Genomic DNA, 25,393 nt, shown 5'->3' with positions numbered 1-25,393 from the left:
AGAGGCTAAACAAACAGTTAACAAATAGCAATTTCATTTCCAGATAAATACCCAAGAGAAATGAAAACATTTATGTTCAGGCAAATTGTACACTAGTGCTCAGAGCAAGATTATTCATGATAGCCAAAAGGTGGAAACGATCCCAATGTTAATGTCTATTAACTGCTGCATGGATAAATAAAATGTAGGATATATCCAGACAGTGGAATAGTATACAGCAGTTAAAAAAACAGGATGGACTGATGTATGCTATAACATGGATGAATTTTGCAAACACTACAATAAATGAAAGCCAGGCACAAAAGGCCACATGTTGTATGATTCCATTTATATAAAATGTCCAGAATAGGCAAATTTGTAGAGAGACAGAAAGTAGCTCTGTGGTCACTGGGAATGAGGAAAGTGGGAAATAGAGTGACTACGAATGGGCATGGGGTTTCTTTAAGGAGTGAAAATGTTCTAAGGTCATGACAGTTACGTAACTCTGTAAACATGCTAAAAACCACTCAGTTGTACACTTTTTTTTTTGAAACTGAGTCTTGCTCTGTTGCCTAGGCTGGAGTACAGTGGCACAATCTTGGCTCACTGCAACCTCCACCTCCCAGGTTCAAGCAATTCTCTGCCTCAGCCTCCTGAGTAGCTGGGATTACAGGCGCCCGCCACCACGCCAGATAATTTTTATATTTTTAGTAGAGACGGGGTTTCACCATGTTGGCCAGGCTGGTCTTGAACTCCTGACCTTGTGATCCACCAGCCTCACAAAGTGCTGGGATTACAGGCGTGAGGCACCATGCCCGGCCTGAGTTGTACACTTTAAATGGTGAATTGTATGGTATGTGAATTATTATCTTAATAAAGTATCTGAAAAGCCTGGAACAATTAATCATTTTCCAGTAACTAAGACTAGGAAGATATCTTAGAGGCAAAAAAAGTGCTCAGAGGCAAAGTGATCCAGAGATATTTTCCTGGGGCAAATGTATCTGCTCCCGTATATTCATTTCCTATTAATCACAAACAAGGACTACAATGCCTCTTGAGTTGAGCAACAGTAAAATGTCATGACAAATCAGATTCAAGTGGTGTTGATTCCCAAAGGAAATAAAATACATTCTTTAATTATGAAATCCTCCCCAGATGTCTTGGCAAATTCTTATGATAGAAAGAAGTTCCTTTTCCACTAAACTTGGAAAAGACCTAACAGGATGACCCACAAGTCTGAAGTGCTTTGAAAAAAACTCTGTGCTAAATAATAAAAATTTTAGAAAAAAATATAATATGGAAACACACACACACCAACCTGAAAATGCTGCTGACATTTTGGGATTATCATCCATCCTTGAATGGGCCAGTTACGAACGGGCGACAGCTACATTAAAAAAAAACCTGTCCCCAAATTTTAAAAAAGCCACTGGTACTGTCTATATTCAAAGATCTGCAGAAAACTTTTATGAGAAAGATTTCACCTAAGACTCAACATCTTTCATCTTGACTATCAGATTTAATCATTAGATGTTAAATGTTTCTCACACTTGGTCTAAGCCTAATTTTCCATTTCCCCTCTGTAATAGTAAAGGAAGGCTTTAGATGTTGATTTTAAAAAAGCAAAACAAAAAACAAACCAAAAAACCCACACTGGGAGAGGTGGCTCAGGCCTGTCATCCCAGCAATTTTGGAGGCCAAGGCAGGTGGACTGCCTGAGGACAGGAATTCCAGACCAGCCTGGCCAACATGGTGAAACCCGTCTTTACTAAAAATACAAAAATTAGTCCGGCATGGTGGCACTGCCTGTAGTCCCAGCTAACTAGGGAGGCTGAGGCAGGAGAATCACTTGAACCCAGGAGGCAGAGGCTGCAGTGAACTGAGATCACGCTGCTGCACTCCAGCCTGGGTGACACAGTGAGAATCTGTCTTAACGAATTAAAAAAACCCAAACAAAAAAACCCCCAAAGGTCTTTTCCAAAATGGAAACATTACATAGAATTGAAGTTTCCATATAATATGGGTATTTGGTTAGAAGTCTTATCTTTCCTTGTAAGCAAAAAGAACAGATTCATGCTAAATCTAGTTTTATACAGCTGCCAAGAGTTATTTTTGCCTTAAATACATATATTTGAGAACATATAGTCACACTGTTTTAATAATGGTTACTTGTCGGTCCCATGAGGGTTCCTAGATCCAGCTTAGAAAAAGATAAAATGGGAGTTGGCGACGGAGGGGTGTGGCATCTGTCAGGCAGGAAGGTGTCGCTCAAGGAGGATTCGTAGGAGCCAGAGCAACTGAAGAGGGCGCAAGCTCGATGACCTCTTAGCTCACTCTATCAGCCAACGCCGAGAGAGAGACAGGTTTGGGTGCCTGATTTGGGAGGCCGAAGCGGGCAGATCACCTGAGGTTGGAAGTTCGAGAACAGCCTGACCAACATGAATAAACCTCGTCTCCACTAAAAATACAAAATTAGCCAGGGGTGGTGGTGCAAGCCTGTAATCCCAGCTACTCCGGAGGCTGAGTGAGGCAGGAGAATTGCTTAAACCTGGGAGACGGAGGTTGCGGTGAGCCAAGATTGCACCACTGCACTCCAGCCTGGGCAATAAGAGCAAAACTCCGTCTCAAAAAAAAAGAAAGAAAGGCCTTCATTAACAATAGTGATACATAGCTATGGTGTCTTTTTATGGCTGTGTTCTAGAAATATAATAGGTCCTGAAAACAGGGAATAGAAATGGTCAATAATAACTACAGACATAAAATCTTGTTTGTTCTACAGATCTATGACTGTCTTTGCCAAAATTGTCAGAGGAAATGAATTGGTGCTCTGAAAACCACCCAATAACCCTATTCCACACCCAACCCTCTCTCCGTTGGCCAGCGTTTGGCATTCTGGGGACTCTTCACACTGTGATGTGTGTGCTGGTGCTTTGACAGCTGTCTCTCAAATAACTGAAAATGTGCATGAGTCTTTTAAGGACCAAAATCTATACGTCTGACTTTAATGCAGCAATGCCTGACATTAAAATGTGCCTGTGAGAACTAAGTACAATAGTCCAGACAGGTGCAAACAACAGTATGGTGTTATTTCTATTAATTCAGCAGAAGAGTCTAGTTAAAATGCTCTGTATTAGCCACCCCCTCACAGTTGAGATTACAGTGAATATAAAATCAATGAAACTCCCAGCTTTTTAACCTCCTCGACTACTTACAGGCTAGATTCTCCCTCATCCTCAATTCCCTCCCCTGTTGATCCATCTGCTGGTTTTTACAAAATCTCAAGAGAGGAAAATGAAAGTTTTGAACAGATGAAATGATCTAAAACCCGGTCATTCCCACACCTTGTGATTTCCATGTTCTCTTTCAACCTTTAGCCACATACATGGATTTTTTAAATACAGTTACTATTGTGGAATACAGTTCTGCATATTTTCCCATTTCACAGCCATAGTCATTTCTCCAAGCAGCTAAAAATTCTCCTGTGCCCCTGTATGACGATGATCGGTGTATGTACCATGCATGATTCACTGAACTGATCTTTCAACATCTTCAACAAGGCTATGGTAAACATTTGTAAGAAACATTTGATGGAATGCAGTTTTCCTTCCCCTGTGTTATTTATTTATTGAATTTCCAGAACTAGGAGCACTGGAGCAAAGGATACGAACATTTATATGGTGAGACATGTTGCCAAATTGGTTTATAATTCAGTCTTCTAAAATGCACAGGAACCGATGCATTTCATCAGGGTGCTTTTCTTCTGGCCTATCCAGATTCCTTTTCCCTGTCCTTCCACTGACTCAGTGCCTTCCTCTTTCTTATACTGTCTTCAAGTCTGCTGCTCCACTGCCCTGAGAGCTAACGCTGTCTCTCCTCTTTATAACAAAATGCCAGCACCGTATCTAAGTTTTAAAAATATTTAAATAGGAGTAGTGAAAGAAATAAGCAATGACAGAACATAATTAATATTATTAAAGATGACAAGAAAGAAGAGAAAAATATGTGATCCAGCATTAGCTATCTATCCTAACTTTTCACTTTTTTTTTTTTAATCATTTGTCTCTTTGAGATATCTGTCTTCACTTCTCATGCAAGTTGATAAAGTATTGGCCCAGGCAAGGCCAGGTAGAGTTTTATAGCAGACACCTCTGAGCAGGAGGATCAATTACGTTTATTCCAGATACTTTTGACTAGTCCACTTTTAGGCAGAGCTGCTGAATCACTCAATTTTGTCAAATCACTTCAGTGAAATCCAGAATCACCATCATCAGTCCAGTCCCCCAAATCCTACAGTCCAGGAATCTGAAAACTACAACAAAAAGACCAACTAAAGGAAGAACAAAAAGAATATTACATAAATTTGATGGTTGGGTTCACCCTTAGTGAACCCACACTGACTCCTAACGACCACCAATTTCTTTTCTCACACAGTTGTTGAGTAATCAGCTATAGGCCAGGAAGGATATTATCATCACCATTAACTACGGTTCCTCTGGCAAGACACTGATGAGGGATGGATGGAAAAGGACACCTTTGCATGTACCATTAGATTTTTAACAAGCATTATTATTCTTGAATGGTAAAATCCTGAATTTAAACTAAGTGGTCCTTTTTTCCTAAAGGTATAATACTGTGTGTTGAAGTTTATTTTCCGTTTTTTTTCTTTGAGATGGAGTCTCACTCTGTCACCCAGGCTGGAGTGCAATGGCGCAATCTCAGCTCACTGCAACCTCTGCCTCCCGGGCTCAAGCAATTCTCCTGCCTCAGCCTCCCAAGTAGCTGGGATTACAGCCTTGTGCCACCGTGCCTGGCTAATTTCTGTATTTTTAGTAGAGACGGGGTGTTGGCCAGGATGGTCTCAAACTCCCTACTTCAGGTGATCCACCCACCTTGGCCTCCCAAAGTGCTGGGATTACAGGCATGAGCCACTGCTCCTGGCCAAGTTAATTTTCTTCTACTTTATTTTTTCAAGTTGATTTTCTTCTGTTATGTTTTAAATCTACTGGATTGAGATCAGTTTAGCTAATTGATTACCTGGGTCACTATATCCCTACAGCGACTATTTAAAGTTCAAATAGCAATAGCAGTTCCCTTCCTACATTTTGATTTTCGGACAATTTTTAGAATGGACTAGCTGAATTCCTGTGAAGGAAAAGTTTTGGGCAGTTGTATGAACATAAGTCAGACCAGTTAACAAATCTCTGCTTCCAGATGTTCAGTAACACTTTTCAACTAGGAATGCTTTGATTACTAAAACTTACTGATCTGTATAGTTTAAAGGGGTGAACTATATGGTGAGTGACATCTCAGTAAAGCTATTGCAAAAAAAAAAAAAAAAAAAGCCTTGATTTACAAGTATAAATTTAACTTTGTCCCTAAAACATAAACTTTTTTTTTTTTTTTTTTTTGAAGCAGAGTCTCACTCTGTTGCCCAGGCTGGAGTACAATGGCACAATCTTGGCTCACTGCCACCTCCATCTCCTGGATTCAAGCAATTCTCCCGCCTCAGCCTCTGAGTAGCTGGGATTAGAGCACCTGCCATCATGCCCAGCTAATCTTTTTTTTTTTGACCTCACATGAGCAGAACCCAGCTAATTTTTTGTATTTTTGTAGAGACAGGGTTTTACCAGTTGGCCAGGCTGGTCTTGAACTCCTGACCTCAGGTGATCTGCCTGCCTCGGCCTCCCAAAGTGCTGGGATTATAGGTGTGAGCCACCGCACCTGGACAAACCATTGGTTTTTAGATGCCAACCCTCAAGATGCAACTTGGGAAGTGAAGGATAAGGAAATGCACGGGTGCATGGCTGGAAGAATGAGTTTGGGAAAAGTCTGGGGGAGTATAAACAGAGGGTCCTAGGTCGCAGGGCTCCAGGGTGCTTCCACTTTCTAACTATCACATCGACAAAGCAGTCATGCACAGAGAAAAATGGAGTCAAAGGAAGACGGGTTTGAACTCCAATGTTGTGGCATATTGCACAGGATAATTAAATTTGGAGAATGAGGAAAAGATCTGAGGAGCAGAACTAGAACCAATAGTACTTCATGACTGGCTGGGAAGTGAAAGGAAGAGTGAGTGCCAGATTTCTAACTTGGCCAGGGGAAGGCAGTGACACCATTCTGCAAGATGATTCCAGCACTTTGGGAGGCCTAGGCGGATCACCTGAGGTCAGGAGTTCCAGACCAGCCCAGCCAACATGGTGAAATGTCGTCTCTACTAAAAATACAAAAAATTAGCCAAGCATGGTGGCGGATGCCTATAATACCAGCTACTCGGGAGGCTGAGGCGGGAGAATTGCTTGAACTCAGAGGTTGCAGTGAGCTGAGACTGCACCACTGCACTCCAGCCTGAGCAACAGAGGGAGACTCCATCTCAAAAAAAAAAAAAAACAATTTATGTATATACAGGCTGGGCACAGTGGTTCACACCTGTAATCCCAGCACTTTGGGAGGCTAAGGTGGGCCAATCACTTGAGCTCAGGAGTTCAAGACCAGCCTGACTAACATGGTGAAACCCTGTCTCTACTAAAAATACAAAAATTAGCTGATGTGGTAGCATACACTTACAATCCCGGCTACTCAGGTGGCCGAGGCAGGAGAATTGCTTGAACCCAGGAGCCAAGACTGTACCACTGCACTCCAGCCTGGGCAACAGAGCAAGACTCTGTCTTAAATAAATAAATAAATAAAATATATAGTTTAGTAGATATTTACGAAGAAGCAAGAATCGGTAGATTGAGCTATTTCTCTTTATATGGCCAAAAGTAATCTGACAAGAATAGCCCTACATTGATTTTTAGGTTTTACAAAGGAACAACCTTCTTAAAAGTTTAGTTTAGTTATAGTCTCAGAATACAGGCTGGGCACAGTGTATAGTCATTTGCTTTTCTATGAAACTGTCAGTGATTAGACTCGAGAAAAAAATAAATCAGTGTCCTTCTCAAGTTCTTCTCCAATGCTGAAAAAAGCCAGCTGGGCAGCTCACGGTCAAGGAATCATAAGCTTTGGGGATTTTTCCCTCTTCATGACCATAAAAAGCAACAAATTCGTGACATTTCCCTTTACTTCTATTTGCCAGAGGAAGAATTTGCAACTCCATTCAAGAAGGCTCTGTGTGACCTTCCCCTGATCTTTGTTCAAGTTCACATACAGTTACAATACCTCCAGTATTCACTGTAGGAGCGGCAGAGGGTTTGAGGAACACAATAATCTACAGCTTTTTACTCCACAGTGACCTGATTGTCTCTGGCCCCAAAAAATACGGTTAAGGGAGAGTTTGTAGGCATAACGTGGCTTGCCCCAGGAGGGTTAGACCTAGAAGCAATTATGTACCATAGAAATTAGTTCTATAGGCTGGGCACAGTGGCTCACGCCTAAAATCCCAGCACTTTGGGAGGCCGAGGTGGGAGGATCACGAGGTCAAGAGTTCGAGACCAGTCTGATCAACATGATGAAACCCCATCTCTACTAAAAATACAAAAATTAGCTGGGCATGGTGGTGTGCACCACCTGTAAGCCCAGCTACTCAGGAGGCTGAGGCAGGAGAATTGCTTGAATCCAGGAGGCAGAGGTTGCAGTGAGCCGAGATCATGCCATCGCACTCCAGCCTGGATGACAGAGAAAGACTCTGTCTCAAAAAAAAAGAAAGAAAAGAAATTAGTTCTATAAACAGTTGTTACTAAAGGCCAAAAAAAAGAAAAAAAGAACAACAAAATCTAATGCAAATTATCAGGATTATTTGAACAATGAAATCCACCCAAAATGTGCTCAATGCAAAAAAATTTTACTTACCCTCATTTTCTACTCCTTTTTCTCTTCCACCCAGTCCCCAAAGTATCAGCAAGTTACAAGAATGTAACTTCATAAGGAGATTAAAAATATGAAATATTTAATCAGGATAATCTGAGGCACTTCCCACATAATGTACATTTAAAAGTTGTGGGCTGCCCGAGGTGGCTCATGCCTATAATCCCAGCCCTTTGGGAGGCCAATACAGGCGGATCACCTGAGGTCAGGAGTTCAAGACCAGCCTGGTCAACATGGCGAAACCCTGTCTCTACTAAAAATAGAAAAATTAGCTAGGCACAGTGGGTGGCACCTGTAGTCCCAGCTACTCAGGAAGCTGAGACAGAAGAATTGCTTGAACCCAGGAGGTGGAGGTTGCAGTGAGTTAAGATCGTGACATTGCACTCCAGCCTGGATGACAAAGCAAGATTCCATCTCAAAAAAAAAAAAAAAAAAAAAAAGAAAGACAGACAAAAGATTGTGACATGCAGCCATAAAAAAGAGCACAATCATGTCCTGTGCAGCAACATGGATGCAGCCGGCGGTCATTATCCTATGCGAGTGAAGTCAGGAACAGAAAACCAAATACTGCATGTTCTCACATATAAGTGGGAGCTAGGCCAGGTGCGGTGGCTCACGCCTGCAATCTCAGCACTTTGGGAGGCTGAGGCAGGCGGATCACTTGAGGTCAGGAGTTCGAGACCAGTCTGGCCAAATAGCAAAACCCCATCTCTACTAAAAATACAAAACTTAGCTGGATGTGATGGCACGTTCCTGTAATCTCAGCTACTCGGGAGGCTGAGACAGGAGAAATGCTTGTACCTGGGAGGCGGAAGTTTCAATGAGCTGAGATCGTGCCACTACACTCCAGCCTGGGCAAAAGAGCAAGACTCTGTCTCAAAAATAAAATAAAATAAAAACAAAAATAAAGAAAGAAATGGGAGCTAAACATTAGGTACTCATGGGCAGAAAGATGGCAACAGCAGACACTGGGAACTATTAGAGAAGGGACAGAGGGAGGGGCAAGAGTTGAAAAACTACCTATTTGCTACTACGCTCAGCACCTGGATGACGGGACCAATTGTACCCCAAACCTCATCACCACACTATATACCTAGGTAACAAACCTACACATGCACCCCCTGAGCTTTAACTAGACTTTTCCTAGACTATTTTCAATCACTTTTTTTTCCAACAGGCTGAGGTTCTTTCCTGCCTCATTATTCAGCAGTTCTTTCTCTGGTGCATCTCCACTCTGCAGAGACTCAGCAGAAATTTCTCTATCCACCTTTGCTGGTACTCAGTATCTCTGAGCAATGTCAGGTTTGTGCCTCTTGTCCAGCACTTGGCTACAATTCATGCAAACCTGGTACATGAGCATGTTTAAGTCCACAGATGGCTGGGTCCCCTGCAGTGCTTAACACTGGCAGTGAAGAAAGAGCCCAAGTTCAGTTAGAAGGCACACTGGTTTTCCCTTCTTCCTAAACATATTTACACATCATCTGTCCATTAGCACTTGCTTTTTACTCTTTAAATAATTTTTTTGCTTTGTTTTTAGACAACCTGTTATCCAGGCTGGAGTGCAGTAGTTCAATCACGACCCACTGTTGCCCAGACCTCCTTGCTCAAGCGATCCTCCCACCTCAGCCTCCTGAGTAGCTGGGACTACAGGCACGTGCCACCTCGCCTGGCTAATGTCTTGTAGAAGTAGGGTCCCACTATGTTGGCCAGGCTGGTCTTGAACTCCTAGGCTGGAGAGATCCTCCTGCCTTGGCTTCCCAAAGTACTGGGATTACAGGCATGAGCCACCATGCCTGGCTCTTTAAATAACTTTTATTCCAGGATCACGCAATAAAAAAAACAACGTTTATCAATCCCATCTACCGTTTCTCGAGTCACCTGCCTATAACCCTAACTTCATTTGTATTGACGAGGGTACCGGCACATGTGGTGAACTTGTGACTTTCAGTCCAGCCCTCCCTCATAGAGGCTGGGAAGTTCATTCAGCCCCCAAATTTGCCTACAACTAAAGCATTCTGGGTGAGGAACAAGCGGGGTTTTGAAGATCACAGGGACTGCTTGAGAAACTTTCTCTGACAAATGTAGTACTTTAAACCATGACCTACTTCCCTGAATACTTAAGCATTCTTTGCATTCCTCCCTGTCATGGAGGGATTGTTTATCAGGCAGTTCCAGAAGTGACTTGAAATCTCTGTCATTGTTGCAATTCAAGATAAAATTGTAGGGCCTCTTCTGTCACCAGATTCTCAGTTTAGGACAAAAATTAAAAGACTTCAGTGAGTCTTTAACATATATCAAACGAATAACTGGTGTTTGTCTTAATCACAGCAAAACGAGCTTTCCATGTTATAATCAAAATGAAGACTGATCTAAGGCCGGGCACAGTGGCTCATGCCTGTAATCCCAGCACTATGGGAGGTCAAGGTGAGTGGATCACGTGAGATCAGGAGTTCGACACCAGCCAGAGCAACTTGGTGAAACTCTGTCTCTACTAAAAGTACAAAAGTAGCTGGGTGTGGTGGCACACGCCTGTGTGTCACCCAGCTACGTGGGAGGCTGAGGCAGGAGAATCCCTTGAACTCGGGAGGCGGAAGTTGCAGTGAGCCAGGATCACACCACTGCACTCCAGTCTGGGCAACAAAAGTGAAACTCCATCTCAAAAAAAAATACTGATCTAAAACTGCCATCAAACTGAGTTCAAACTAAACTTTAGTTCCTGAAGGTTTTATAAAGAAAATAAATCAGCTATAAAATCAATCGACTGGGTTTTTCCCCCATTATGGTCAACTATTTTCTATTTTTGTTTAAATTTTATTCCACTGCTTTTGTCAGTGGAAGAAAAAGATTGCAATGGTCAGGACTAATTTAGTAAACTTTCGTGGTAACATGTTCCACTGCTTTTCAGTAATTTATTTCATATAAAACAGAGCAGAACAAGAACAAAAATTCCCATTTAAGTATTTAGGTTAACAAAATAGGAATCAGGAACTCATGTCTAAATGTTGGTTAAATATGTCATTTCTGGCTGGGCACAGTGGCTCACATTTGTAATCCCAGCACTTTGGGAGGCACAGGCGGGCGGATCAACTGAGGTCAAGAGTTCGAGACCAGTCTGGCCAACATGGTAAAACCTCATTTCTACTAAAAATACAAAAAAATTAGCCAGGCATGGTGGCTTGCACCTGTAATCCCAAGTGCTCAGGAGGCTGAGGCAAGAGAATCACATGAACCTGGGAGGCAGAGGTTGCAGTGAACCAAGATCATGCCAGTGACCTCACTCTCTAGCGACAGAGCAGGACTCTGTCTCACCAAAAAAAAAAAAAAAAAAAAAAAAAGCCGGGCGCGGTGGCTCAAGCCTGTAATCCCAGCACTTTGGGAGGCCGAGGCGGGTAGATCACGAGGTCAAGAGATCGAGACCATCCTGGTCAACAAGGTGAAACCCCGTCTCTACTAAAAATACGAAAATTAGCTGGGCATGGTGGTGTGTGCCTGTAGTCCCAGCTACTCGGGAAGCTGAGGCAGGAGAAGTGCCTGAATCCAGGAGGCGGAGGTTGCGGTGAGCCGAGATCGTGCCATTGCATTCCAGCCTGGGTAACAAGAGTAAAACTCCGTCTCAAAAAAAAAAAAAAAAAGTCATTTGTGAAATATTTAAGAAAAAATCATCCCAGCAAAATTGGCTACTTCTTAGCAATCTCCCATAGATTACAATCCTATTCCCCCTCCCAGTTGCAGTGCGTATCAATGTTCAAAGCAGACAGGCCGTCTAAGGTTTCTATAGAATTCAATATATTATCGATGTTGAATAAGACTGTTTTGAGCCGGTGCAGTGGTTCATGCCTATAATTTTAACTTTAGGAGGCCCAGGTGGAAGGATCCTTTCAGCCCAATAATTCAAGACTAGCCTGGGCAACACAGCAAGAGCTGTCTCTTTTTCTTAAGAGAAAAAAAAATTAAAAAGAAAAAAACACTGTTTTACATATGTATCTAAATGAAAAACAATTTCAAACAAAAGTTTATAAAGAGGCATTATTTGAGCAATTTATAACTTTGTGAAAAATTATCAACAAGAACTAAAAACATAAAAAGGTTTCAAACTGTAAAATGCATCAGCAATCCTGTTTTATGTATCACAACAAAATTTACTTTACAGAGTAAAGAAAACTATCTAGGAGGCAATGAAGCATGTCTTTACTAAAGGTGGTCAATATCAGGGAGTGACAACAGAAATTCATCACTGTGGTAGGTAAAACCCAGGGCCTGTAATGGCTCAATTCAGTAAGAAATCATAGGCTTAACAGAAAATAAACAAACAAACAAAAAACAAAAAAGAAATCACAGGCTTGGGCACAAAGAAAAATAAATTGGGTCGGGTGAGGTGGCTCATGCCTGTAATCCGAGCACTTTGGGAGGCCAAGGCGAGGGAATCATGAGGTCAAGAGACTGAGACCAGACTGGCCAACATGGTGAAACCCCGTCTCTACTAAATATACAAAAATTAGCTGGGCATGGTGGCACGTGCCTTACTCAGGAGGCTGAGGCAGGAGAATCGCTTGAACCTGGAAGGAGGAAGTTGCAGTGAGCCTCAATTGTGCCACTGCCCTCCAGCCTGGAGACAGTGAGACTCCATCTCAAAGTAAATAAATAAAAATAAATCATGAATTGAGTTCTGAACAACAAACCAAAGAGCAGACACTGGAGATGGAAAAATTACGAAGAGAAAGTATCTTCTCTGGAGGGAAAGATATGCATTCCCCAAGCAACCTCATTTCTTTGCCTACAAATGGAAGGAATGCAGTCGATGATCAGGCCCTTTCATTTTTATGTGAACCCAGCCAGGATGGGATAGAAGAGTCACTGGCATGATGCTATCACGATCTGCAAATGCGCATGCAGAGGGATCGGTTTTATCTTGTTTTCTCATCTTTTTATTTTTTTTGCAGAGACAGGGGTCTTGCTATCTTGCCCAGGCTGCTGTCGAACTCCTATACTCAAGTGATCTTTCCACCTTAGCCTCCCAAGGTATTGGGAATACCAAGTCCACCATGAGCCACCATGCTTACCTCTAGTCCTCTCCTGTACTAACAATTACTTTTGGTTCCATCTACACTTCTCCATAGCCATTATTGGGTCTTTTAGTGTTTATCATCTCTTTTCCTAAAAAACTTGACTTTCTGGCCTCGAGCAGTGGCTCATGCCTGTAATCCCAGCACTTTGGAAGGCTAAAGTGGGTGGATCACCTAAGGTCAGGATTTTCAGACCAGCCTGGCCTACATGGTAAAACTCCACCTTTACTAAAAATACAAAAATTAGCCAGGCTTGGTGGCGGGCACCTGTAGTCCCAGCTACTTGGGAGGCTGAGGCACAAGAATCGCTTGAACCCAGGAGGCAGGGGTTGCAGTGAGCTGAGATTGTGCCACTGCACTGCAGCCTCAGTGAAAGAGCCAGACTCTATCTTAGAAAAAAAAAAAAGAAACGTGACCTTCAGCTGTGCCTCCCTTGCCCAATACCCCAAAAGCCTTGATACCCCAATGCCAGTGGTCTCTGCTCCGATGCAGACCACTATGAGAGAAATGCTTTGAGCTCATGGAAGCCCTCTGTCATTATCTAGAGAGTCTGCTGCAAAACTCTACTTTATTGAGACAGATTCTCACTCACTCTGTCACCCAGGCTGGAGTGCAGTGGAGCGATCTCGATTCAATGCAACCTCTCCTGGGTTCAAGGGATTCTCGTGCCTCCGCCTCCCAAGTAGCTGCGATTATAGGTGCGTGCCACCACACCTGGTTAATGTTTATATTTTTAGTAAAGACAGGGTTTCTCCATGTTGGCCAGGCTAGTCTTGAACTCCTGACCTCAAGTGATGGGCTGGCCTCAGTCTCCCAAAGTATTGGGATTACAGGCATGAGCCACCGTACCTAGCCAAACCTCTGCTTTACTTTAAAGTCCTAAGTTGTTATCATGAAGTCACGTTCTCTGTTCTAAAGGTGCCCTTAGTATAAATCTTTGGCATGGTTTATTACACAGTAGTAGATAACCGAAACCAACATCACGGAGTAGATGTTCTTGTCAGACTACTGGAGAAACAGAGGAACTCCATCTTCCAACTCCTGAAATCTTGTTGTTTGTGACTTACCCCTATGCCAAGCTTCTACTCTGTGCCAAATCCCACTGCCTACTGATAACTGAGATGTCACTATCACACTGTGAAAATGCTTGCCAACATAATCTCCCCGAAGTCGCCCTTTCCAGTCACACTTCCCACCACTTTACTGTGTGGATGTTATCTCTGCCTCACACAAGAGGGCATCCCAGGAGTTCTGGGTCCACTCACCTGGTATCTCTGTAACTTTGCTGTGTTCACTGTCAAAAGCTGGCCGTGGCTTTGTGTAGTCTCCTCAGCCCTTAACACTGATGGACTGCAACTTATCATCCTCTTTCCATTGTTTCCTTAACAACTACCAACTCCCGGCTGGGTGTGGTGGCTCATGCCTGTAATCCCCACACTTTGGGAGGCCAAGGCAGGCAGATTACAAGGTCAGGAGTGCCAGACCAGCCTGGTCAATATGATGAAACCCCGTCTCTACTAAAAATACAAAAATTAGCCGGGTGTGGTTGCTCGCACCTGCAGTCCCAGCTACTTGGGAGGCTGAGGCAGAAGAATCACTTGAACCTGGGAGGCGGAGGTTGCCGTGAGCCGAGATCGCCCCACTGCACTCTAGCCCGGGTGACAGAGTGAGACTCTGTCTAAAAAAAAGAATTTAGGTTTCTCCTTCTAGATAGAAAATAATATCTAGTGGAATAAAGATCTAAATATATGAAAAGGAGAACTCTAACTTTTTTAGAACTGAACTTCTGTTTCCCCAGCTCTTAGCACAGTTCCTGGAGTACAGAAGCTAGTAAAGAAATATTTATGAAATGGCCAGGCCTGGGTAGCTCATGTCTGTAACCCAGCACTTTGGGAGGCCAAGGCAGGAGGATTACTTGAGCTCAGGAGTTCAAGACCAGCCTTGGCAACACAGTGAGACCTTGTCCCTATTATATTAAAAAATAGAGAAAAGAAATTGAAATATTTATGAAGTCAAAATTGAATAGTAAACAAGTGGCTGAGAAAGCCAGAACTCTATTTTTCAACAACTTGGTAGGTTTTAAGATTTCTTTATAGATTTTTGGACCAGTCATATGCCATAAACTAAGCCCTTAGCTACTATCTACTTATCCAGCACAAGGGAAATTTTAAGTTCATAAATAAGGGCAGAGGGTTTAAGAGGCAATGCGATGGAAGGGGAACACAGATCAAGTCACAGTTTCAGGCTCAGTAAGGATAAGGGCATTTCACTGAGCACCTATTTACCCTGAACGACACCATCTATTTAGAAAAGCTTCCATTAGCAACCCACTTGTTAATATAGTCAAAGGAATGAAATTATGTGGAAGAAATATTTTCCTTTATTTTCTCCTGCAGATATGTGAAGGAAAATGCCTACTCTTCCAACACCTGAAACCTCACCTCTCACCCACACGAGTTCCAATCTCAGTGAAATCTGCGCACGCTATCACCCACCGTCACCTAGGCCTGAACCTCTCCCTGGTCCTTAATCAGCTCTTACGCCTACTCTTTCCCCTCCCTTAAGGTAATGGGGCCCACATCCCACACGTTAGAACATCTGATGAGCATTTCAAGACTACAGAATCCCAGCACAGTGGCAAGAGCTGGTAGTCTTAGTTACTTAGGAGGCCAAAGCCAAAGGATGGGCTGAGCCCAGGAGTTCGAGACTAGCCTGGGCAACAGGGTGAGATCCTGTCTCTCAAAAAAGAAAAAAATAATAATTAATAATAACAGCATCCCAAACCCTGAGATTGCCTGGGATTCTAATTCAATACGTCCAGGATGAGGTGTAGGGGTGTCTTTGGAAAAGCTCCCTAGGTGATTCAATAGCACCACCAGGTTTGGGAACAAGAAAAAATGTAATCCCTTAATACCCCCAGTTTGCAGTGTTTGCATATAACAAGTAGACAGTCAGGCAATAAACTGTAGTAATTAATCTCCCCTTCTTACATTATGGTTTATTTCATTTTGAAATCAAACATGAAACTGATGTTACCACAACTGAGACTAAGATTAGGCAGAGTGAAACTACAGGGTTTTCCCCATTTTAAAAAACATCACAGAGAAATCATAGGGAAGACAAAAAGCTTTAAACCTGAAATGAATACTTGTATTAAGAGGCGCCTAATGGTGTCCCAGATGGACTCTGGTTTCCCGTGCTTTGAACAACTATGTTTTTCTCGGAAAACGCATGTATACCGTCCAGCTAACAGAGCCAGGCTGTTTGTCGTGAGAACAGGAGAGGATCCCAGCAGAGTCTTCACCCTATTGTTTTCCCAGGAGGTGGATTTCTGCTGCTTCCAATCCCCGACCTCAACATTTCACGGATCATGAGCATAATTTCTGGCAACTAAATGACTGTCGACTGTTCCAAGAGAAGAAATTTTAAAAGTGATAGCTAAAGAAGCAGGTCATCCTCCAAGCAAATAAATTTAAAGACAGTTCACTAATTTGGAAAGAAAAAGGAGTAAAGAAGAGTAAGACAGCCCTTCCTCAGCTGTGCTTTTACTCTTGAACTTGCTTTTTTCCAATTTGAGTAATTTCTGGGGCAAAAGACTTTTTTTTCTTTTTTAAATACAGATAGGGTCTTGCTCTGTCACCCAGGCTGTAGTACAGTAGCATGATCATAGCTCACTGCAACCTCGTACTCCTGGGCGGAAGCAACCCTCCCACCTCAGCCTTCCAAGTACCTAGGACTACAGGTACACGCCACCATGCCCAGATAAATTTTTTATTTTTTGTACAGATGGGGTCTTGCTATGTTGCCCAGGCCACTCGTGAACTCTTAGCCTCAAGTGATCCTTTCTTGTTGGCCTCCCAAAGTGCTGGGGTTACAAGTGTGGACCCCTACACCTGGCCAGAAAAAAAAGGTCTTTAAAAATTAATTGGGCCAGGTGTGGGGCTCATGCCTATAATCCCAGCACTTTGGGAGGCTGAGGTGGGAGGATCACTTGAGTCTAGGAGGTCCAGACCAGCCTGGGCAACACAGTGAGACCTTGTCTCTAAAACAAATCAACAAAATTAGCAGGGCATGGCGGTGTATACCTGTAGTCCCAGCTACCTGGTGGTGTGCGCCTGTAGTCCCAGCTACCCGGTGGTGTCTGCCTGTAGTCCCAGCTACTCAGGAGGCTGAGATAGGAAAATCACTTCAGCCCAGGAGGTCGAGGCTGCAGTTAGCCAAGATTGTACAGCCATATTTTAGCCTGGGCAATAGAATGAGAGCCTATCTCAAAAATAAATAAATACAATTAAAAATTAAAATTAATTAACAATATGCTGATTCAGAGCATCTAGAAAAAAAAAAATTAAAAAAAATTAATTAACAATAAAACCAACCATAGCCTTTCACTCTCTGACAGCCAGGCCAGGGCATGATCAGATGGCAAGCACATGGCAAAGAAACGTGATGAGGCACCCAACTTCATAGTTAAAAACACACCAAGGAAACTGAGGTGCCATTCTTCACCTAGCACATTGGCAAGTATTGAAAAATCTGATACCTATGAAGACAAAGCATGGGAAAACGAGTGCAGATCCCCACAGTGGGAGTGCAAAGTGGTAGAATGTCTTTGGAAAAATCAATTTAGGATGGGTTAATTTTTTTTTTTTGAGATGGAGTCTCGCACTGTTGCCCAGGATGGAGTGCAGTGATATAATCTCTGCTTACTGCAACCTCTGCCTTCCAGATCCAAGCAATTATCCTGCCTCAGCTTCCTGAGCAGCTGGGATTACAGGCACCCACCATCATGCCCAGCTAATTTTTTGTATTTTTAGTAGAGATGGGGTTTCATCATGTTGGCCAGGCTGGTCTCCAACTCCTAACCTTGTGATTCGCCTGCCTCTGCCTCCCAAAGTTCTGGGATTGCAAGCATGAGCCACCATGCCCAGCTGGGTTAAATTTTTAAATGCATATAAAGCTTTCGATTCAGCAATTACACTTCAAAAATCTATCTTAGAGATACACATGCGTGCACACAAAGATAGATGAACTCAGATGCTGCCTGCATTGATTTATCATAGCAAAAGACTAGGACAAACTAAATATAAACCCAAGGAATTGCTTAAATCATTATAGGGCTTCAACCCGTAAAAGAAAAATTTATTCAGCCAAATTAACAAGAATGGGGGCAGTTATTGATGTCCTGATATGAAAAGACATCCAAAACCTAAAGTTACAGAATTTACATGTGATATGATCTTTTTCTTAAAAGGAAAATTTGGTGCCATTTTTAACTACTTTTATGTGTACGAAGTTTTTGAAAGAGTACGTAAGATGCCATCATATTGGCTTCAAACTATTACCTGAATTTGCAAGTAATTTACCCTATTTACAAATTTAAGTTCTCAAGTGTTAATATTTAAAAAAATTAAATGAACCTTGCTGTGCAATGATTATCAATAAAAATCATTTTAATAAGGGTAAACAAACGCTTTTCATCTTATTGAGCATTTACAATTCAAGATACAGATGTCATAGCTATAGTCAGTTTCAAATAAGTAAACTTAATTATTCATGAGAAATACAAAAGTATGTATCATTGGGTTTTATTACTAATTATTAATATCTCCACCCAAACCTTTTACTAGATATATGAATGAGAAGGGAACAAAAGGATGATTACAAGTATGAAATCTTACTCGTACATTCTCTGATAGGATTCTAATTTGCAGGAAAATGGACCAAGATCTAAATAGACAAATAAAAGAATTATAATTATAGATTTTTCAATAATTTATTGACAATAAGCATACATGTTTATTCGATATAATGTTTCTCTCTTCCCCCAGCTTTTTTCATATTTTTCCATTGTATTTTAAGATGAAACTTATTTTAAACTGTAATATTTGTTAAGTTATGAGAGAACTGAGAATGTGGTTCAAGCCGGGCGTGGTGGCTCACGCCCGTAATCCCAGCACTTTGGGAAGCTGGGGGGCAGGTGGATCACCTGAGGTCAGGAGTTTGAGACCAGCGTGGCCAACATGGTGAAACCCCGTCTCTACCAAAACACAAAAAATTAGCTGGGCGTGGTGGTGAGTGACTGTAATCCCAGCTACTCAGGAGGCTGAGGCAGGAGAATTGCTTGAACCAGGGAGGCAAAGGTTGCACTGAGCCAAGATTGCACCATTGCACTCCAACCTGGGCAAAAGAGTGGAACTCCACCTCAAAAAAAAGAAAAAAAAAGAATGCAGTTCAAGGAAAATTTAGTTTTTTTTTTTTTTCAAGAGATAAACATACTGGCTTAATTTTTCTTAGAATGCTTAGTGCTATAAATTCTAATTTCTAACTTCACAAATGACTCGTGCATGTAGAATTATAGAGACCGGGATGAATGCCATTTAGCTTGAGTTAAGGGTGTTCTCTAAGCACTGAATATGTATTAAAACTAACCAAGACAAAGGAAAATAAATAATTTCTTAGTATCTTTTAAAACAAAACATTTTATTTCCATTTTGCTATTTATTTTACAAGATCCAAACTAGAATAATCCTATAACATCAGCTTAAAGCTGTCAAGGCACAGAAATTAGTTGACCCAAAGAGGATATACATTTCAAGGCCTTTGCTTTGTAAAAGGAAGTATTTCAAGTGAAAATCTCCAGTGATCTTATTGATCCACTAGCCTATAAGCTGTAATGGATTTAAGGGAAGCCCTGTGATTCCCACAGTCTTTCAGCACCCTAAAGAATCACCCCCACATCCATATCGCTCCAATTTTTGGTCTCTGTTCTCATCAGAAAGTAGCAGCTCTTATAATCTGGTAAAAATCCACAGGAATACAGGTAGCCACACATACACAGAAACATGACTCTATTAGCAAACATGTAATTCTCACCTTAAATCCCGGCCCATTTGTGTAACACTGGTGATGTGGTCACTTTGAGGCCATCTTCATTCTCCATTTCCACTGTGTAAACAAGTGGCAAATGAGAGGAAGCATATGACCCTAGGTTACGGGAGGAATTATGAAATGCAGCTGGCCACCTCAATTGTCTGTTTTAATGCATGAGGGTCAAACACATCCTTAAATTTACGAGTCTGACAATGGATTCTTCTATTTGAATACATCTTTATGTTTTGGTGATTCACGGCTCTTGTAACCAAATGGAACCACAGCTTGTGGAACTACCAAGAGCCCCCACCTCCCCACCTGCTGGAGACAATGGCCTCACCCTGTTGCAACAGACGATTGTTCAATGTCCAGCATTGAAATCATTGATCCTGCAATAAATATAGAAAGGCTAATTCATTATGATTGTCCAGACTTAGCCTGGAGCCTAGCTACAGAAATCAAAATTTGCCAGAGACATGGAAGTCAGTTTGTCACTGGTCATCCCACCCTCTGTTGCCACTTGAATACAATTACTCTTTCAAAAACAAATTTTTAAAAACAAACAGCTAAGGAATAACGTGAGGTGTGAGGCTTTACTTACCATCAGGTCATCTAATATTCCTGAACCCTGCAGTGGCAAAACAGCCATGTCTCAAAATTAAACGCTGGCAGATAACTGATCTAGTAATTCCCCCCCAGCCCCACATCTTACATATAAAAATTGTAAAAGATTTCCTGTCTATCTTTGGATCTAAGGGAAAAAAATAAAGATTACAAAAGATTGAATAGAAGATAAAGATTCCTTCCATTTTACAGAAATGCACCCCTAGTTTAAAACCAAGCCTTCTGCTTTTGTGCATCTAAATGTTAAGCTTGAGGATCAAAAGCTTGTTTAACTCTCCATTTGACCTCATAGGAATGATAATTCAACCAGCGTACTGTCTTTTCAGATACAGGCACTTAGTGAGTAACTGGTAACTAAAAATTAGCGGGGTGGGGGGTCGTGAAAGTAAATCAAATTGCTAAACAGATAGCATGCAGGTGATATAAATGTCAGCTATTAGATAGAAAAATATCTGCTTACAACCTTTAATTAATGATCAGCATTCTATCCAAGGAGGAAAAAATGATGTATTAGCCTAAACCTCCCCAACTGTCCATAGATACATCAAGAAAGTCATAGACAGGTCAAGAAAGTTCAAAATGTAATTCATAAGTAACTCAGTGTATGAAACGGTCTCATTTGAGTCATATGCACTTGACACATTTGTCTATTTGAGGTAACAGCCAATCTGAAATTGCAATGCTAATACGCCACTTATATCTAGAGAAACAAAATCTAAAGCCCCCAGATCTGAAGTTTTTGGTCAAACTGTTCACTTGATCTGTTAATAAGGGAACAGACTGACTTGCCTTAGTCACCATCAGAATGAGTTTCACGTGATAATGAGATGGTCAAGGGTTAAACTGTAGTAAAAGCAGATAGGCCAAGGTATTCCTCAACTTGATGTTCTCCAATCAAAACCAAGGTGCCAATATTACCCCTTCCTCTTTCCAAAGGTATTCCTGAGAGCCGACTCCGTGCCAGGCAGCACACCATGCATGAAGGAGCACCGTTGGGGAGCACCATCAGGCATATTCCCTGCCCGAGAAGCATTCGGAACAGCCAGGAGAATACTAAACCCACACATGTGAAAACTGCTCAGACGGGTCCATGCAGCCATGGAGCCCAGAGTGCGGGATGGGATTACTTGGGAGGTCAGGAATGGGAGCTTAACAAGAAGAGGTGAAGCAAGAGCCGTGGTGCTGAGTCATTCTTAATTGGGGAGTCCCTTTGAAAAGACATTTGTGTTCAAAGCCTGAGTGATGCATTTTGCTAGTTGAAATAAAAACTGCATACATTCCAAGGATACACATAAGTGTATTGATTTGTCTCCAAATTGATAACTGGGCAGTGTGCCAACAAGTTCAATGATATTCTGGATGTCATTTAAGTGATTTTTTAAAAGGAGGTTGTTTGGCAACTTGGAAAGAGTAAAAGGATAAGATTGTGGAAGAAGGAAAAAGAGAGTGGAAGGAATATTTGTAAATAAATTCAAGTTTGCTGAGATTAAATCTCACAGTTCAGGGTGAACAGTAAGATCTGAAAGAGTAAAAAAGCCAGGGGAGAAAATGTCACCCAAATGCAAGTTTTAGTAGCTATACCTTCAAACTACTTTTATCTCTAGACTCTAAACACCGGTTACAGAACCCCTGCGTCAGTAGCTGGCATCAAGACATTATGTGCATACAGTAAGTATTAAAATGTGAATTGGATCAAAAGGATAGTACATTCCTCAGGCCAGAGGCTGAAGCATCTCTAAGAAAATCTATATAGAAGAGGCACAGTTAGTACTTAGTATCTTGGGACCATGGGTTTTACAGGTAGTTATGAATCAAAGACTGGAGGTAAAAGCTATATTATTAAGAACAGTCTTTCAGCCCAAACTAGACTAGGACAGCTAAGGAGGTCAAGGCAATTAGGTCATACTTGTAGATTCATTTTTTTTTTTCATATTGTAAACATCTACATCTCCTGAGATAACTCACCTACTCTATCCTCAAATTCGACAAATGGCAAATGTAACTATTAAGCATGGTTATCAACATCTTTCTACAAGGGTTATCACAAAACCAGTGGAGTGAAGCCTTGCTAAGGTACACACGCACTGCAAAATAGATCTAAAGCACCACGACCAGAACAAGCCACAATCTTGGCGGCTGTCCGGGCCCGGAAGAAATATTCCAGCCTTAAGAACTGAAGAGGATAAAATGCAGTATTTCAGCACTGCATCCAAGGAAGAGTACGGGGTACGCTCGCTGCCACCCTGACTGCACCCTTTGAGAACTTCTAGCCACTCCAGTGTGTTTGGCCAACTGAGTCCGCAGGCAAAGCGCTGCGCGAAGGCGAGGGCGCTGGCTGGTTGGTGAAACCTGTCATTCCTTCTGGAAACGCAGCGCCTGCCCAGGTTTTCCCTGGCTCCGAGCAAGCTACACCCCAGGCTTTCTCTCCCTCAGGAAGGCGGTGTCTGCTCGGGCCGCTGCCGCAGGACTGGGTACCAGACCCGCTCGCTCGCTCCAGTACCGCTAGCATCCACGGCGGTACGCGGCAGGGAACCCGAGGGTGGGCCGCCCGGCGGGCTCCACTACTCGCCCTGGTCTCACGGCTGATTTTCTGCATCTCAGAGCTCCGGGTGCCGGCCCGGGGTACATTCTCCACGGATCCCACTCCACTCCCACCCCATCCTCCCACCCTCCCCCCACGCCCCCCACGCAGCTCATCCTCCTCGGGCTGGATCGCTCCCACCGGAAGAGTGCGGAGAAAGGCTCAGCCGCGGTGGGCAGGGCGCGGGTTTTATGACTGCGGATGGCGCAGTCGCCTCCCCTGTAGACCCGCGACAAAGATGTAAGTCCCCCGCCGCGCTCGCCGCTGCTCTGGCCCCGCCCGGGCGCAAAAGACCCTGAAAAGCCTCCAAAGAGGGGTTCGCGCTCATGAGTTTGCAGATGGGCTGGAGGGCTAGGAAGTTCTCTCTGGCGGAAATCGGAGGGTCCCCCACCCCCACCCCAAAGACCAGCGCCTCCCCGGCGCAGGTGGCCCGGCGCGCCCGTACCTTGGTGGCGGGGTCCGCAGCAGCGATGGCGGAGTCCCCGGTGGTGTCTGGCGCCACCTCGGCCGAGGGGCCACCGCCGCTGGTCTCGGGCTCGGCCGGCGTGGAGCTCCCCTCGGGCGGCTGCTCCGGGCTGCGCTGCTCGGTTGAGCTCCCGGCGCCCATGGCTCCTCCGCACTTCTCCCGCGCCCAGCTGCCGGGTTACGCCTTCCACAAGCCGCAGGGACGCGGGCAAGAGCCAAAAGACGCGCGCCCGCGAGGTCCCAAGAGCGCCGTCCTTCGCCACTAGCCTCCTGCGAACGCGCCCAGCCTGCGAATGAAGGAGACGCGCTCGCCGCAAACTCATTAAAAGAAAAGGCGGGGGGGGGGGGGGAGGCCACCTCTTAGCCTCCGCCCCCTCCCCCTGGTTTTTCCCTCGCTTCATCACATGAGCACAGCCCCAGACACGCCTAGCAGCAGCATCTGCCCCCAGGCTGTCGGGACCAGAGGCGCAGCGACGCGCCAGCCCAGGTCCAGGCAGCAGCCCACCCGCCCTCCAGCACCTCCCGTTTCAGGGGGACAACCCAGGGCCCCAGAAGGCAGGAGAGCAGGGGAGCAAGAAGCCTGCCGGGGACACTGGATTCGCTGGGGTTTATTAAATGATGGATCACCCAAGGCAGGAGCTTCTGCTGCAGCCGACTTTTAGCTCGCCCAGGAGCGAGCCCGAGTCCCCACTTGCTTTCCTGCAGCTTGTGTTTAACTCCAAACATTTGTTCCAGCCTCCTCCCCATTAGCAGGAGAAAGCCACGCGCTCCCTGGCTCCTCCTGAGTCCGACCATATTTGGGCACCTCACGTGGCAAGAGCTGGGAACCGAGAGGTTAACGCAGTCAGGCCACGGATGAGGTGGGCCACGCGGCCCCACGCTCTCCTATCCTCCGGAACAAGTGATGTCAGGCGATGCCATCAGCAATACTGGCCGCCCCTTTCCCCCGGGGAACCGGGGAAATGAGGCTGTTACCGGAAATGTGCCTGTCCTGCTTTGAGGGCCTGTGCTGGAGGTTACCCATCCAGGCCGCCTCTGCCCCCCGCGATGCTGAGACATGATAGCATAGATCTGTTCCTTTGCCATCAGCCTTTCTCAAAAGATGAAGACTTTAAATAATATCAACCAAGTGACTGCATCCTTTCCTTTCCGACCCTTGAATATAATATTTGTTATATGAATATGGTAGCCAATCAATAAATATTTGAATTAAATTAAATTTGTAGCTGGATTGCTTGGTGCAAAGCATAAAGGATTTGGGGCTGAAAGACAAAATTTATCCCAGCTGTAACTGGCAACCGAGTGCCCCATTTTTCACAAATACTTGGAATCTCCATTAACAATAAAGAAATCAGCCTGGTAAAGATAGCGAGACCTCGTCTCTACAAAAAATTTAAAATTTAGCCAGGCGCAGTGATGCACCTGTAGTCCCAGCTACACAGGAGGCTGGGGTGGAAGGATGACTTCAGCCCAGGAATTCAAGGCTGCAGTGAGCTATGGCTGTGCCACTGCACTTCATCCTAGTCAACAGAGCAAGATTCTCTTAAAAAAAAGAAAGAAAAAATAACAAAAAGAAGAAACTTTTGGAACGTTGACACTAAATTCCAGATAAATATTGCATACCCAGATTTAGTACAATTTTGTAGAAATGTACTTGGAAGTACAAATGTAATAGAAGCAGTACTTGAGACTAGGATGTTTCACGCCTAATTAATTGCATGCAATCTGATGGTACCCTGAGAACCATAGGTTAGTTACCATCAAATTTATTTTCTGAATTAATATTTTTTTCTTTTTTTGAAAAGATAGGGTTTCACCATGATGGCCAGGCTGGTCTTGGACTCCTGACCTCAAGTGATCCACCCATCTCGGCCTCCCAAAGTGCTAGGATTACAGGCGTGAGCCACTGCGCCCGGCCTCTTTTTTTTTCTTTTTTGAGACAAGGTCTCACTGTGTTGCCCAGGCTGGTCTTGAACTCCTGGGTTCAAGTGATCCTTCTGCCTTGGCC

At 43.6% G+C, this 25,393-nt stretch overlaps 1 protein-coding gene across 1 annotated transcript in view; it reads right to left on the bottom strand.

Annotated features, from left to right (window-relative positions):
• Positions 1 to 23,680, bottom strand: part of AKAP12 (A-kinase anchoring protein 12) — a 110,404-nt gene extending 86,724 nt beyond the window's left edge. The window contains exon 1 of the mRNA XM_035296970.3: positions 23,366 to 23,680. Within this exon, the coding sequence (XP_035152861.3) occupies positions 23,366 to 23,527 (162 nt within the window). The 5' untranslated portion in view covers positions 23,528 to 23,680. The remainder of the gene's footprint in view (positions 1 to 23,365) is intronic.
• Positions 23,681 to 25,393: the final 1,713 nt, after the last annotated feature.

This window comes from Callithrix jacchus, chromosome 4 (assembly GCF_049354715.1).
Source record: "Callithrix jacchus isolate 240 chromosome 4, calJac240_pri, whole genome shotgun sequence".
NCBI classification, from domain to species: Eukaryota; Metazoa; Chordata; class Mammalia; order Primates; family Cebidae; genus Callithrix; species Callithrix jacchus.
Note: the sequence above shows the minus strand (reverse complement) of the source record. Positions and strands in the feature narration are given on the sequence as shown.